Source organism: Semicossyphus pulcher, unplaced genomic scaffold (assembly GCF_022749685.1).
Source record: "Semicossyphus pulcher isolate SPU_LCO1_2020_fin unplaced genomic scaffold, fSemPul1.0.p SCAF_24, whole genome shotgun sequence".
Classification (NCBI taxonomy): Eukaryota; Metazoa; Chordata; class Actinopteri; order Labriformes; family Labridae; genus Semicossyphus; species Semicossyphus pulcher.
Window position 1 is genome coordinate 6,044,587 of NW_027211698.1, and position 16,531 is coordinate 6,061,117.

At 45.1% G+C, this 16,531-nt stretch overlaps 1 protein-coding gene across 1 annotated transcript in view; it reads left to right on the top strand.

Annotated features, from left to right (window-relative positions):
* Positions 1-16,274, top strand: part of nlgn4xa (neuroligin 4 X-linked a) — a 96,957-nt gene extending 80,683 nt beyond the window's left edge. The window contains exons 4-6 of the mRNA XM_069675059.1: positions 1,639-1,824; positions 4,939-5,728; positions 13,933-16,274. Of these exons, the coding sequence (XP_069531160.1) occupies positions 1,639-1,824; positions 4,939-5,728; positions 13,933-14,827 (1,871 nt within the window). The 3' untranslated portion in view covers positions 14,828-16,274. The remainder of the gene's footprint in view (positions 1-1,638; positions 1,825-4,938; positions 5,729-13,932) is intronic.
* The last annotated feature ends 257 nt before the right edge of the window (positions 16,275-16,531 follow it).

The following is a 16,531-nucleotide window of genomic DNA, read 5'->3' on the forward strand; positions in this document are numbered from 1 at the left end:
GCGGTCCTCATCCCATTTGTCATTTACTCTGCCTCGGTATGGTCTGCTCGCAGGGACGGGCTGTCGCTGCCAGGCCTGGCCGCCGAGCTCACAGGCCTGGCATGGAGGAGCCACCAGTTCCCCCAGTGGCAGCATTTAGAAAGCCACTTAATGGGTTTAGGGGCATTTGCTAATTTGTCAACAAGTTTCGGATGTGTGTGTGGAGCTCGCTGCCAGGTCGGTCGGTCTGGCACTTGACTGGAAGGCATCTCTACTGGCCGACCGTTTCCGGAGCCATGGGTGAAATCAAATTCAAAAGCCTCCTCGTTCCTGACTATTTGTGTGCTGGCACCGGAGGCAGCAGAATCCAAAGCTGCATGGCTTACAGACAGGCTGACGGCTAGGAAAATGTTAGTGTTGTGCCGGGGTTTTACGACTGAACGCAGAGAGAAATACATTTACATTGTGGTTTATTTAGCTGTGACAATATTCGCAGCTTCAGTGATTCATCTGGGTCCACTGAAGATGCTTTCAGGGACAAAGTTGAAGTGAAGGTCACCTGTGTTTTAGCAGAAGGGTCAAATAGACAATCAATCATGAGTAATGGTCCAAAAAAGCTTTAAGATTGTCTCAGTCTGAACCTTAATACTTTCTAACTTCCTGTAGTGGTTCCTTTAGAAGACTTAAGGGCCCGATCAGACAGAGCGCGTTTTAGCAGCTTTTATTTTCCGTTGTTAAGGCAACCACTGAATCACTAGCTGTCAGTCTAACTGTAACTGTCCCCATTTATTTTGGCTAGCTAAAATACTTTGTGTTCAATGTGTTAGTTATATCTCGGTAAAAAATGGACAGGCAGAGAGTGAGCGGCTGTTCCCAAACACATTAAACACAGAGATCCACGTGGGTGCATGAGACCCTCAGAAAGAGGAAAGATCACGGCGATCACTCGATGTCATCACTCCCACAGAAGGCCCGCCTCTCCATTCATCCGATTGGACAATGAGAAAAAACGCGGGCACTTTTCTGCTGTGAAGTTTTTTCAACTCGAGGCGCTCTGAGCGTTTCCCCAAAACTTGAGGTGACGCATGGCAACGCAAAAGCAGCGCATTAGAATCTTCCCTCTCATTGAAAACAACTCCCCCAGCTGCTAACACGTGCTCCGTCTGATCGGGAGCGAAGTCTTTCAAAGCAGCTTCCTAAAATAGCTTGGCAACACGACTCAAACAGGAGGATATAGTTTAGTTGTTGGGGACTATTTTCAGCGGCGGACTAACAGAGCGGTATCTTTGTGGCATCAGAGTCTGAAACATTTCTTTCAGCAGATCTTAAAGTAAGTAAAGAAAAAGGGAGATAAAAGCAGTCTTATTGATTTCAAGCTCCACTCTAATGCAGTAATGAAGCTTACCTGCTATGTTCATAAAACACTGAAGACCGGCCAGATGAATTCAGATGAGAGCGATGATCTCTTCTATATTTCACCAATTTACCTCACTTAGAAAGTGAAGGGGGGGAATTAGGGAGATTTTAGGCAACAGAAAAATGGACTCAGCCCTTGACTGCATGGATTAAAAGATTCTATTTTTGCTTCTCAGTCCAGATAAAATCAAACACCTCTCTGAAGTCAATCTGTGTTTCTCCTGTTTGTTTTCATCAACGCAGGGTTTCTAAGCACAGGAGACCAGGCAGCCAAAGGAAACTACGGCCTGCTGGATCAGATTCAAGCGCTCAGGTGGATCAAAGAGAACATCCAGGCCTTCAAAGGAGACCCGAAGAGAGTGACCATCTTTGGCTCTGGTGCCGGAGCATCGTGCGTCAGCCTGCTCACCCTCTCGCATTACTCAGAAGGTATGTTTGCTTTCTCACTGGCATGCACAGAGATACGCTCACACGCAAAGGGCCCTTTCATCATTGTGTCTCTCCTACTATATATGTGCATCAAGCTTGGATAGAATGGGGGCTTCATATCAAGAACATGTCTTATCTGGTGACACGAAGTAGTGATGCTTTTATGTCCACAGTTGGAGTATTTTTAAACCATATTTTTACATATTTTCTAGGCTTAAAAGTTCTTGTTGTTTCCACTGACATGCTCAGATTGTTACTCTAAGTGTGTGACAACATTACAGAAAGGATCCCTACAGAGATAGACCTTTTTGTTACAGAGGAAGATGATTTTTTTTCCACAAACAGACAATACATCGCTCTCTGCAAACACACCAGACTCCATTGAGAAAAACGGGTATTTTAGCCGAGAGAACAAGGGAGCTGCTGGTTTCAGCAGCCACGTACGGTTATTTTGTTTGGGTGATTGGATGACTTTGGCGTTTTAAACGGTTAGTCTGGATCCCACACAGAACAATAATAAAAACATTAACTGGTCGAGGCAACGGTAGACCAGCAACTCCAACAACCAGCAGCTCCTGTGTTCTGTGAGGTAAAATAATTGTTTTTGTGAATGGAGTCTGGTGTCTTTGAAGAGAGCGATGTAACGTCTGTTTCTGGTTTATCTTGGCTGCAACACAGAGATGGACCTTTTTGTTTAACATTTCTTCAAGGCACCAGACTCCATTCACAAAAACAGTAATTTTGTCTGCAAACTACGGGCACTGTGCATTGTTCTACTGCTGCCGCTATCGGAGCATGTTTGTGTTATGATGACAAATATTTTGTTGGACCTGAATTAATCATTCAAAACACCAAAGTCACACAATAATACAAACTAACCAATCGAGGCAGGTGTAAACCTCTTGTGTCCTGTGAGCTTAAATCACTGTTTTTGTCAATGGAGTCTGGTGTGTTTGCAGAGAGCGATGTAATGTCTGTTTGTGGTTAAAAAAATCATCTTCCTCTGTAACAAAAAGGTCTATCTCTGTAGGGATCCTTTCTGTAATGTTGTCACACACTTTGAGTAACAATCTGAGCCTGTCAGTGGAAACAACAATTTTATTGCAGCCATTTCAGCCGTTTCACGGCTGCAGGCTGAAGCAATATATTTAAGCAGTTCCAAAACCTTTCGTACCTTTAAGTCGTTCACAACCCAAAATATGTAAATAAAGGGCCCAGGTTTTATGTATCGCAGAATTTCCCATGACCACCTCGGGTTATATTCATGTGCTTGCCTCTAACTGGGGGCAGACCTCCTCTTATTCAGGCTGTTTCCTCAAAATATTTGGCCCAGTGTTGCTTCAGTGAGTTTCCTGTTTTACCATGCAGCGTTTGGGAACAGGACATGAGGAATTTTGTACGAAACACCCAAAGGACACACAGACCTGCAGCGCAAGAACAAAACACAGCGAGACGGATGCTTCAGTTATTTAAATGATTCCCTGTTTTCACATTTGATCAGCACATGCAGAGACAAACAACCGAAGTACGTGTGCATTCAAGTGTGCGTTCTGCCTCAGTCTGAAGGCATTAGAGGAGAAGAGATGAATGGGAACAGTCTGTATTATCATACTGTATTTACATCTGCTTATATGTTTTATTTATGGGCATCTTAACGTGAAGAGCCAAGAGGTCTTTTGCCTTCTGAAAATAGTTTCCTGCCACTCAAATGCATTCATCAGGGGAGGGAAATTGCCTGACCCATCTGTCAGAAAAAGGAGGATTTAGAGGATTGGATCTCAGAAAGTGCTGCAGCAGTTCTCAGGCTATTTTCCTCTCTATGTGGGACAAATACAGGCTTGGAGAAAAATGCACCTTCCCTCTAAATCAACCCTTTTATCTCGCTGGTAGAAGTCCATTGGGTTTACCTTAAAGGCAATCAGAGCGAGGGAGACTTCCTATTTGCTCTTTTGGTCTGGTGTTGCGGTTATTAGGTATGTTTCATTTTTCTGGATGGTGTACTTGCAGAATAGGAATGGCTTACTTTACATTTAGATAAAGGTCCTCATGTTCTGACGGGCTGCAATCACAGCGGAGAGAGCCGACAAACACTCGGTTCCCTGCCAAACATTCCTCCGAGATGTATAATACAGCTCAAACAAGGTGGAAATGCATTAGCTCCTGTAATTCTGAGCTCTGTTGTCGTGAGGCGGCCATGAAAACGCGAGCATGTGCGTCTGCAAACATGCCAAGGTCACACAAAGCTCCCTGTCACTCTGTAGTTCTGAAGTGACTTGAGGTTTAACTGATACTCTCCACATCAACAGCAGCAGCAAAAGCTCCAACACTGCTAACCAGCCCTTCTGGGAAATGTCTGCTGTGCGCTCAAAACATACTTTTCAAGTCGGCCTGGTTGAGTCACCACGGCTGTGTGTTTGCGTGAGTATAAATAGAACTCTGAAAAAAAGAAAGAAAAATACACATATCTCCAGTGTTCCTGGTGTATTGTCTGGCCTACTTGCTGATTGGCAGTCTGTGAAGCTGCGCTGCCATTGTTCCAGGATGTGCAAACTGCCGGAGGTGTTATTTCTATATAAATAGGAAGTAACTTTTATGTTTTGTTTCCCTCATTAGCGAGCAGGATGTTACGTCAGTGTTCTGAATCACCCTTTATTTGTCTTGAAGCGGTATAGGGACAGATTCAAAGGATACTTCTGGAACCTTGGTCCTATATTTACACACTTAGGTCAAATGACTAACAGGTACAAAAGGTTTTGGAACGCTTCATGTTATCCGAAGGCGCCTGATCGAAGTAGGTCCACTGAAAGTTCTTGTTTTTGCCACCGACAGGCACAGATTGTTTGACATCACACAATGGATCCCTACAGGGAAAGGTCACTAGTATCATAATGACTCTCAGTACTGATGAATACCTTGAGAGTTGGTATTTGCATCAGTATTGGAGAGAAAACATCTGATCGGTACACCAATAAAGTTGTTCCCAAGCTGCAAAAATGAGCCTCATTTCCATTCCTGCATTGAGCATAACAAGAAGCACAAACTCTTTATTGCCAACATGGTGTGTGTGTGTGTGTAATTGTGTGTCTATTTCACTAATACCAGCTCCACTCTCAGATCTGTTCCAGAAAGCCATCATCCAGAGTGGCACAGCCCTCTCCAGCTGGGCGGTCAACTACCAGCCTGCCAAGTACACACGAGCTCTGGCCGAGAAGGTGGGCTGCAACATGCTGGACACCATCGACCTGGTGGAGTGCCTGCAGAACAAGAACTACAAGGAGCTAATCGAGCAGTACATCACACCCGCAAAGTACCACATCGCCTTCGGGCCTGTGATCGATGGCGACGTCATCCCGGACGACCCTCAGATCCTCATGGAGCAAGGGGAGTTCCTCAACTATGACATCATGCTGGGGGTCAATCAGGGCGAGGGGTTTAAGTTCGTGGACGGGATCGTGGACAGCGAGGACGGGGTGTCTGCTAATGATTTTGACTTTGCAGTGTCGGACTTTGTGGATCATCTTTATGGCTACCCAGAAGGCAAAGACACCCTGCGCGAGACCATCAAATTCATGTACACGGACTGGGCGGACAAAGAGAACCCGGAGACTCGACGCAAGACCCTTGTGGCTCTGTTCACAGACCACCAGTGGGTGGCACCTGCGGTGGCCACAGCTGACCTCCACGCCCAGTACGGGTCACCCACCTACTTCTATGCTTTCTACCACCACTGTCAGAGCGACATGAAGCCCAGCTGGGCTGACTCGGCGCACGGGGATGAAGTACCGTACGTGTTTGGAATCCCCATGATCGGCCCGACGGATCTCTTCAACTGCAACTTCTCCAAGAACGATGTGATGCTGAGCGCTGTCGTCATGACCTACTGGACTAACTTTGCTAAAACAGGGTGAGTGCCTCCTTTCTCTGGCTTTTCCTGCATATTGTACTCATGTTACTCTTTACCCTTTGCATTCACAAGGTGCACTTCTTCTTCCAAGAGTCCGGCCAAACAGAGTCAAATACAGACTGCTGGAATCAGTGGAGGTCTTTACTAAAGAGGACCTTTAGCACCATAAAAGATTTGATTACATCTACGAAGGTTTAGGAAAGAAGGGGCTCCGAGTACACCCCACAGCTGATTGAATAAACCAAAGGTCCACCCACTGGGCCTGCTGACTGCGCAATCGCTGTGGTGGAATGCGTTTTTAAGTGCTAGTCATAATTTGGCCAGTCCGTCAGGGCGTAGGACGATGGAGGGAAGAAAATGCCCAAAGTGGACTCACTAGACTCACATGAATATGGCTGCCAAGGAATAAATATCGGTATGAAGATTGATAGTTTGTGGGTTTTGGAAAGATCTGGGGACTTTGGACTTAATGAGGCGCAAAACATCCATCGTCTGGAAGTCATGGTGCTTTGATTTAACCACTTACTCCATGGCAACATTTACTTCTAGTAGTTAGCTACTTCTCAGACTAGTTTAAGGCATCTGAGAAGTCCAACTAAAGTGGTGTTTCCACCATATATATGGGAAACTTTTAGTCTAAGGAACAACCATTTTGGTCGGGCTGAAGGAACCTTAGTTCAGCCCATTGTCGTCCATGTTTCCCCACCACAGCCTACCAACCCATGACGATTAGGCAAATCAAGACCTCTTGTGTATAAAAGATGCTAGAATTTGCTTCGTCGTGTAACTCCACTGATGTGCCAAGCACAAAACAAACAGATTTTATATAAAATGTTGGCTGAAATAAAATACTGTGAGTCCTCAACTACCACTGTGATTGACTGGCGACCAGTCCAGGGTGTAACCCTGCCTCTCGTCTAAAGACAGCTGGGGTAGGCTCCAGCCCTGTGCGACCTTGAACAGGATAAGAGGTGTAGAAAATGGATGGAGTACTCAACTAATCAGAAATGTTCAGCCCTTTAAGCCCAGACTCTAAAGTTTCGGTATGCTTTGAAAGTACTACCCAAAGAGACGGGAATTTTGGTGGCCAAAATGATGTCTCATGATCTTTATTTAGACCCGTGTCCCTGTGCAGGAGAACCTCCAAAGGTTCAGGGTCCCTGGATAGTTGAAACAGATGTTTCCTCAGAAAAAGGATTTCATGACATACCCAGCATGTAGCTACACTTCCATAAGCCGGTGGATAAAGGCAAAGAAAACTGTGTGAAACCGGCCGAGGGTTCATGTGTCAGTCTGTTTCTTTTCTGCAGTTTAATTTACCTCCAAAGCCTGCGAGAATTAGTATCTGATACTGCACAGATAGATTTGTGTTGGGGTATCAACAAAGTTTTCTTATGATTAATGTCTAAAAGATTAGCTCATAAGTCAAAGAGATCATGTGTCGGTTAATAAAACAAGTCAAATCCTCCCCTGGTGCTGGATCTGATGAGAGGATTTGTTCCCTGTTTATATTTGGATCACGTTTTTGTTCCACGCACCTTGAGATTAGGTATCAGGGTTTTTTGCAGCCTAGTCATACTGAAAATTCACTTTAAGGTGAATAAATAAGTCTTGATCAGCTTCACAGGCTGTGGCGTTCGCTCCCCTGCTCCCTGTTTGGCTTCCATCCAGCTTGTGCCTGATCACCGGGGAATGTGCTCTTTTCTCTTGCTTCTTTTTTCAGTCTGCTTCCAATAAAGCTCCGACTGAAAGCAAATTCATCACTGGGAGCGAGGCCATTTTTCAACAAGCCTCCCTCTCTCTTTGCAAAGTCTCCCACTGTGAATCACAGCAGATTGATGTTTTGAAACTTTCTGATGTTGGAGAGAAAAGATTTGGCACTTTGGATGTGCGCACAATGAGATCGAGTGTGGCTGTGATTATGTATGGGCTGCGTATGGGGGTGATGCTGCTATTATGCTGTCTCTCAAGGATGTGGCGGCTGGTTTCCAGACACAGAGAGGAGACAAGGCTGATATGATGGGAATTCTGGTATTTTTAAACATTGGCGCTATCCTTTTTACACAGAGGTACACAAAATACTTGCAGCAGTGAAACAGGCTGTAATGGCTGCAGCATAATCCTTGATATGTCCACTTAAAGTTCTTGTTGTTTCCACTGACAGGCTCATATTGTTATTCTAAGTGTGCGACAACATTACACAAAGGATCCCTACAGAGATAGACCTTTTTGTTACAGAGGAAGATGATTTTTTTAACCACAAACAGACGTTAAATCGCTCTCTGCAAACACACCAGACTCCATTCATAAAAACAGCAATTTTGTCTGCAAAACACAGGCATTGTGCATCGCTCTAATGCTGCCTTGATCGGTTAATTTATGTGTGTTATTGTGCTTTCCACAAATATTGTGTTGGACCTAACTAACCGATCAAGGCCATTGAAAACTTTTATGTCCTCTGTTCTGTGAGGTAAAATCACTGTTTTTATCAATAACCAATATGTTTTGCTGGAGACTATTTTTTTAACCAGAAACAGCTCTTACATTGTTCTTTTCAAAGCCACCAAACTCCATTGGAAAAAACAACAATTTTACTTTGAAGAACACAGGAGTTGCCTATCTAACTCTGTTTCAGCTGGTTAGTATTTCTTATGAAATTGTGGGACACACAAATATTGTGGAGGATCTGGACCAACCAAATACAACAAAGGAGCCACACAATGACACAAACAAACTTACAGACTGAAGCAGTGTTAGACCAGCAATCCCTATATTATGCAAAGGTAAAATTAGTGTTTTTATGAATGGAGTTTGGTGTGTTTGCAGAGAGCGCTGTAACGTCTGTTTTTGGTTAAAAAAAATCATCTTCCTCTGTAACAAAAAGGTCTGTCTCTGTAGGGATCCTTTCTGTAATGTTGTCACACACTTTGAATAACAATCTGAGCCTGTCAGTGTATTACATTATTATTTTAGGTATAAAAGAAGCAGTTTTTGTTCATTGCTTTATAGACGTGTGAAGGCTTTAAGTCCTTTTATAAAGTAAGAAATGGAAAATTAAATTGACAAGCTATTTGTGAATGACAACAATGGTCCAAGGACTGAAAAGCTAACCTCCATGTTTATTATAGAAAAGTCACCCAGCACTGTGCAAGCGTCTTTATACTCCGCTCTGGTGTCAGACACTGAATGCATTACAGCTCATCTGACTACATGAAAGCATCTGTTCCAGCACTCTGAGTTCCATACACCTGTCAGACTGACGAGTGCAGACTTAGCATCTCAACCTGTCTCTGTTCTGATCACCAGATTGGTGCTTGATGGAAACACGTGCAAACAGAGGATGCATCTCCTGCTCAGTGAGCGTGGACGGCCCGAAGCCTTCGCTGCTTTTTTTTCTTTGTTTTAAGCAGATTCAGCAGCAGAGAGGCGGCATATTGTTCCAGCATATGTTAGCACTGAGATGACAGCACCACCACATGCTAGCTGTGCCGTATGTATGGGTCCATATGCAGCCACCAGTTGGAGGGCCGACCTTACATTATGGCTGAGTCCAGCCTTTTTAATGAGACATTAGATAAAGGCACAGGTGGAGCTGTGCTGCACTTAATACGTCTCCTTGGAAAGATTAATCTTCCTGGGGTCGATATTAAAAATACACTGTGACTAAAAGTGCAGAGGAAAATACAATACTTACCTTGTGTTTGATATGGATGTAATCAGATCTGTTGTAGTGTTTATTCTCTCACCCTCAGGATGAAAGTTTGCAGGTTACATAAGCCATCACATGTATGCTGTAGCAGTTGCACCTTTACTCATGCAAATCAGGCAGTTAGAGAAAAAGAGGCTCACTCGCTTGTTTCTGAAATTAAACCAAATGGAGCGGGTTAATTTTCCAAGACGAAGAAGAGAACACACTCTCTTCTTCTTGTGTGTTTCGCGGTTCAACCTGCCTCACAGCAGTTCATGAAACTCAAAATACGACACGTACAATCATTAATACGGGCCGGTTTCTCCAGCTAACAAACCTCATTACTCGGTGGTGGCATGATTCACATGCCTGGCGGCCTTCGGGGCTCTCTGCAGGAGAGCTGGTACTGTCTCACCCCGGAGCCCAGGCTGCTCGTGTCCCCTGCGAAACCAAACATCAATGATGAAGGACTGTTTTTGCCCGTATCATGATGTGTCTCTGAACCAAAGCAAATGAAAACTAAGAGAGAAACCGTCTCAGGTTGCTGACGTTTAGGCACCGAAACGTCTTGTTAAGGTTTGAAACATCAGCGGTGTTTTAGTTAAATCATTCAACCTCCCCTGCAGATTTTCTGGCTCTATATTAAAGGTCACCTGACGCACAAAATAGAGTTCAAACTGAAATACGTTCGCTGTGTCCCAATCCACGGAGGATGCTCCATTCATAGCCTGCGTAGACGTTAAAGCCGAACTGAAATGTGACGGTCTGGTCTACCCTTGGGTCACCAAATGCCGCTCCTGTCGCCTAGCAACAGGTAGCTAGCGGGCTGAAGGAGCCTTCGAATTGGGACAGCCTTCGCCGCGCTTCTGTGACTCAACCGGCCTTCAAATACGGCCTTGGAAGGCTGCGCCTGCTGGATTGGGACACAGCTCTTGTGTTGATATTCATGCTGAATCATGACAAAAATTTGGAAATTGGTGTCACTGCACACGATTCAGCGTGCCGAAAGTTCATGTTTTCGGGGGGCTATCGTGGAAGAGTTGAAGCAGAAGCTTCTGGCAGCTTCTGTTAGCATACTTTAGGAAGATGTCGCATAGTTCACATAACTGATTATCGGGTGTGAGAGGCGGCAAAAAAGAGAGCAAATGTTAAGTAATCAGATGAGCTGTGTGCAGGAAGTAACACGGCCTCGCTTTGACCTTTGAACAGGCTTAATCTACAGTAGGTTCTTTGTGTTAAGTGTTCTGCTCAAGAACTTTAACTGAGCTGTGACACACATGAAGAACACAGATTATATATTTATTTATCAATCAGGAAACAATCAATACATGCACATGCTTCCTGAAACAGACCTCAGACCGTGGCATGCAGGAACTTTCCTCCAGGCCCAGGAACTCTTGAACTCTTGAACCTTAGACGTTGCGAACTAGAAGACAGAGGGACGACATTTGGTTTGTCGAACGTTGCTGTTGTTTTTGAATCCACTCATACATTTTTAGATGTGTAGGAAAGGCAAACATCAATGCACACAAGAGACTGAGGTTAGTTCTCTGAGGCCACTTTATAAATCATTGCACAGTAAAGGCTCTGTTTGTTACGTAACAGCGAGAGATTGACTTCAGGTTAGGAATGATTTTTCATTAAATATTCAATCATTTCAGTTTATGAAAGTCTTTCATAAGAAGCTAATCTTGAAATATAATTCGTAAAGTTTCTAAACAGACAAGATAGAGCACTCAGATCTGTAATTGTTTCATTTGTAGCAGAACGGGCCTAAAGCACAAACAAAGGCGCACGACGAGGCACCGGCAGGCTGCGTGTGTCTGCAGGTCTGTTTGCACATTTACTTCCCTCTCGTCTCTCTTTTGTTCTGCACAATCACAGGAACTAACCGTCCAAAGAGCTGTGATTACTTTGTTTCGCAACTCGCGGGTCACTTCTGTCTCCCTGCAGACTTGTTGTGCTTGCAAAGGCTCCTGGTTTGTGTGCATTTAAGATCCTGTCAGACGGCGACCCGACAGACGCCGCGGGGTTCAGATGTGATGACTCTGCAGGAGTCAGCTGACTCCCTGCGATCATTCTGCTGAGGAAAAACGAGCGGTTTGGCTCACTGATGTATGGATCCATGTTTGTTTGTGGCACTGATCCCACGCCTGTTGGGACGTCCTTTGCATACGATGGATAATAGCCACTGCATGACACACAGTTAGAGTTACATCGCATGAAAAGACTCACAGTAATAATTCTTAAACCAGATTGTAAGATGGCAAATGGAGACAGGAGGAAGGAAGGTGGGGTAGGTGGGTGCTTTATTGATCCCTGAGGGTAACTGGATTGTCATAGCAGCTTGTGACATTCAACATTACAGTCTGAACAGATAAAAGAAACGCTGGGAGCTGCTACAACAGGCTGCCAGGCGCCATCATGCTATTAGGGCTTTTGTCTTAATCGACCACACTCATAAATGTATCAGGCAGAACGTCTACAGACGTGTCTGCCTCCTGAAAAGCCTGGGCTGAACATTGTAAGCTCAGTCTGTCTGATGGAGGCAAGAAGCTACGAGGGAAGCATGCCTAAAATAGACTTGTTGTTTGAGTCTACATGTGTTCATTTTGTCAGTGTTTATTAGTAGACATTTCTACCCTTTATAGTTTTAGTCGACGGCGATTTTAAACTAATCGATCAGCCTCATACAGGTTCAATCTGCTGTAAAGCTCCGTCCTCTCATTAATTATGTCCTGACGTATTGTTTTTTTTTTAATACTTGTACTCCCCTCTCTGGAAATACAGATACACAAGCACATCAGCTCATCTTGGCTGCAGATTACCGGACACGTGCACCGTGCATCCTAAAGACCCTCAAGTGCATGTGTGAGCCGTACTCATTTTAACCACAAATAAACCTAAAAATCACATTCTGACTAACTAATGGAAAATAACAAACATTAAACATGAGGTTGGGAGGGTGCCCAGTGTCCATTTATATGCTTAACATCACCATGGGTGCCACACACAGAGCCTGAAGCAGAAAGAGTTAACAGAGAAAGTTCATCTTGTTTGTGCCTGTGGGACGTCTTCACCTGTATGTCTGGGTCAGACTCAGGGGGATCTGCAGACGTGCTTGTATTTTGACACATTAGGCACCCGACAGCTCGCCTCGAACATTTTAGTCTTATCAACGAAAACAAAACATACGTGTCGTCAGAGTTTCAAAGATCTGTTTTTAACTCGTCAAGTCTCATCTTCGCTAGGAGAAAAAGTTGTCAAACATTTATCATCATGACTTTCATTAACAAAATGAACGCTGTGGTGTGGACAAGGCAGACCGTCCAACACGTGCATACAGCAAACATGAGTGAGGGCTTTAAAATGAGTGAACCTCAGCGCTCTGTGATGCACACTGTGCAGATCTATATTTTGCAGTTGCAGTTGCAGGGAATTCTTCAAACTAAATTCTCTCCAGCTTGGTCTATCTCCTCCATTTTGTTTGTGAATTGCATTGTGGGAAATATGGTCTGTATGCTTTCCTGATAACTCTTTAATTTAGCCCTTTTTCAGAGCAAGCAGACGACAGACTCGAAACCTTGCACTGGAAAATGCTGTGACACACACTTATGCTACTTTAGCAACATTAGCACGCCGACCTTCTCGCGCACACACCACAGCTCTATATTCACACATCAGTACACAGCCTCTCTGATTGTTTGTCTCATCACAGCTCCTCGGAGGCCCCCAAATGCAAAGCGTGACTCAAGATGAGTCCTTCTTATTGAGTATTCAAATATACAACTCCCCCTCCACACGCACACCCACACACACTCCAGAGAGGCGCCTCCAAGGTTGTCGTCTAGCCTCCACTCCCCCTCTCCTCTCCAAAGTTAATGAAAAGTTGCTTGAGAGGCTTCTTTAAAAAAAAGAAGAAAAAAAAAAAGCTCCCTGCTGAGATCGGATTTTGAGAAAATGTGACAACAGACCTGGAAACGTTTCACCGGCGCATTAAGGACACCGAACATTCAGTCTGCTCGTGCGTTCAAACAGTGAGTCACCCAGAAACACATAATGTTTGAACAGAGGGAGCAGAAAAATACAAGACGGGCTTTGACTTTTCAGAGTAATGACTCATCTGAACGAGTCGCAAATGAGTGTAAAGTGAATCTAATGGACACTCTCGTTGTTGGATCATGTTTTCATGGAGCTTTAAAGTGATTTAAAGGGAAAGGCAAATTACTGCTGCGGAGAACTTTTAAAGACGGCCATTATGTTGTAAATGGTGATGAAGGTGGATTTTGTGTTTGAAAGGTTTCTTTGTCATTTCTGTCCCGTTCACCGAGTCTGAAATGATTTGCAGGGAGGTACCGCAGATTTATTACCCAGCCATATCCAGGGTTCTCACTCAAAACAGGAGGTTCAACACCACACACGGTGTTTGGTTGTCTGCAGGGAATCAGTCCACGTAGAGCGCAAAGCAGGCCAAAACAGATTCTAATCTCGTCTATCTTCTGTCTTCTTCTTTCAGGGATCCGAACCAGCCAGTTCCACAGGACACAAAGTTCATCCACACCAAACCCAACCGCTTCGAGGAGGTAGCCTGGACCAAGTACAACCCCAAGGACCAGCTCTACCTCCACATCGGCCTCAAGCCTCGAGTCAGAGACCACTACCGCGCCACCAAGGTCGCGTTCTGGTTGGAGCTGGTTCCACACCTGCACAACATAAATGAGTTTTTTCAATACGTGTCCACCACCACCAAGATACCTCCACAGGACACCACCCCGTACCCTTACACCAAACGCTTCCCCGGCAAGAACAACTGGCCCTCCACCACCCGCCACCCAGGGGTCCCGCCCGCCAACACCAAACAGACCACGGACCAGCGCAAGAGCGGCGACCTCACCGACGAGTCGACCGTGGTGATCGAGACCAAGAGGGACTACTCCACCGAGCTCAGCGTCACCATCGCGGTCGGAGCCTCGCTGCTCTTTCTGAACATCCTCGCCTTCGCCGCGCTCTACTACAAGAAAGACAAGCGGCGGCACGAGTCCAACCGGCGGGTCCCGACCCCGCAGCGCAACTCGGCTCCGTCCAACACGCCCTCCACCGCCAACGACGTGGCGCACCTGCAGAGCGAGGAGCTGATGTCCCTGCAGATGAAGCAGCAGCAGCTGGAGCTCGAGCACCACCACGAGTGCGAGTCGATGCAGACCCACGACACGCTGCGCCTCACCTGCCCGCCCGACTACACCCTCACCCTGCGGCGGTCGCCCGACGACATCCCCCTGATGACGCCCAGCACCATCACCATGATCCCCAACTCGCTGGCTGGCATGCAGCCTCTGCACAACTTCAACACTTTCGGTGGCAGCCAGAACAGTACCAACCTCCCCCACGGCCACTCCACCACGCGGGTATAGCTCCGCCGGGACGGCGCGGCGCCGGATCCCCTCTGGACCAGCCACCAACCTCGCAAGGCAAACAAGATGAAACTGTGTGAAGCACAGACTCAGCAGATGTTATTTTGCTACCATGCCTTCTTGAAAAGTATACACAATATAAATTGATAATGAACTCCTGAAAATATTCAAAGTGAATGTTACTATAGTAATAACTCTGTTTGGAGCTGAGCTCCAGGGAAGCTTTGGAAAGAGTTTTACCAAAAGACAAGGCGACAGGGGATGACTGTTAATATTCTTACAACACAGAGCGACAGAGCGACAGAGAGCCCTCGTGGAGGCTCTGTGCCATAAACACACAACAGGAAGACACTGGCAGCAGTTGTTGAAGAGCAACAATGGAGCGTCTGGAAGTGCAGACACCTGACGTGGGCACAGAATTCTACACCCCAGCCTGAAATGTATTTATGAAACTTTGTATAAAACAGAAAAAAAGAAAAAAGGTATATAGTTGTGCGTGGAAATTTCAAAACTTTTCAAAAGAAAAATATTAAAAGAGCTCCGATTTTTATTTTGGCTGAGATCTTTTAGTTTCCCCCTCCAGCTCGTGACTTTCTGTTCCGGTGCGTGTAAATATAAACCCCACACATTCCCCGTTCTTTTTCTGAACCTGTGTTTCGTTATGTTTTTTCCACAGAACGACCAAAATGCGAACACAATCCCCCCCCCTTACCCCCCCGGAGAGTTGCACACCGTGCGTCTGCAGGCCATCACATACAGTACTGTCTCGTGCGTTGCTTTGTTTCCACTCTTTTACACATTGCATGTCCAGGAAGAGCTTTACTCTCCGCCTTCAGACCCCGTCACCTGCCGTCATCCTGTTATGCTTCCGATAGTTTCCTTTGTGGGCTTTTTTCTGTCTTGCAATCTCAGCACTGCCTGAGCTTACAATGTGACCAGCAATGTATTATTTAGACTAAAAAAGGCAGTGGATTTTTTGTATCGATATTAGTTGGATATGTTTGTAAAGAAATATATGTTAGATATTTCAAATTGTCATATGCTAGCAATATGTAAAGTATTGTGCCAGGCTTGTGATATTTTGGGTTACAAAAGCAAGTGAATGAGTGTAAATATTAATGATATTAATTATTATAAAATGACAACAAACGTTACCATTAACTCTCTTTCTGTTTTGCATCCTCTTACAAAAAAATGGACGAACATCCAGAAGATTTTAAGCTACATTTGTAAATTCTATAAAAGGATATATTCTTGCCATTTGGTCCCGAAACCAGTCGAGATAACAGGTTTTAATGTAGACTTTTAACATCCTCGGTTGGTCTTATCTTTGTTTGCGGTTTTGCCTTAAGTGATAATAGAGATATTTCTGGCTGGACACCTGTATAAACTTTTTCTGCAACATTTTTAATAAAATATCACAGTATTTTCTAAAAAACGAGACAAAGGACGCGTGCGGGGTTTGATTGGATGGTTGTGTGTGCTGTGATTGGACGTCTAACAAACATGCTTCATGTGTGGGAGCTTTTCTATCACGCATAGGAAGCACCAACTTTCTTAATCAGGTTGATTGACAGCTCTCGATTCACCAGTCGATCTACGTTCCAACCCTCACCTGTGGTCACGAGCATTGGGTAGTGACCAAAGAATGAGGGCGAAGTGAGCTTCCTCTGCAGGGTGTCCGGGCTCAGCCTTCCATCCAGA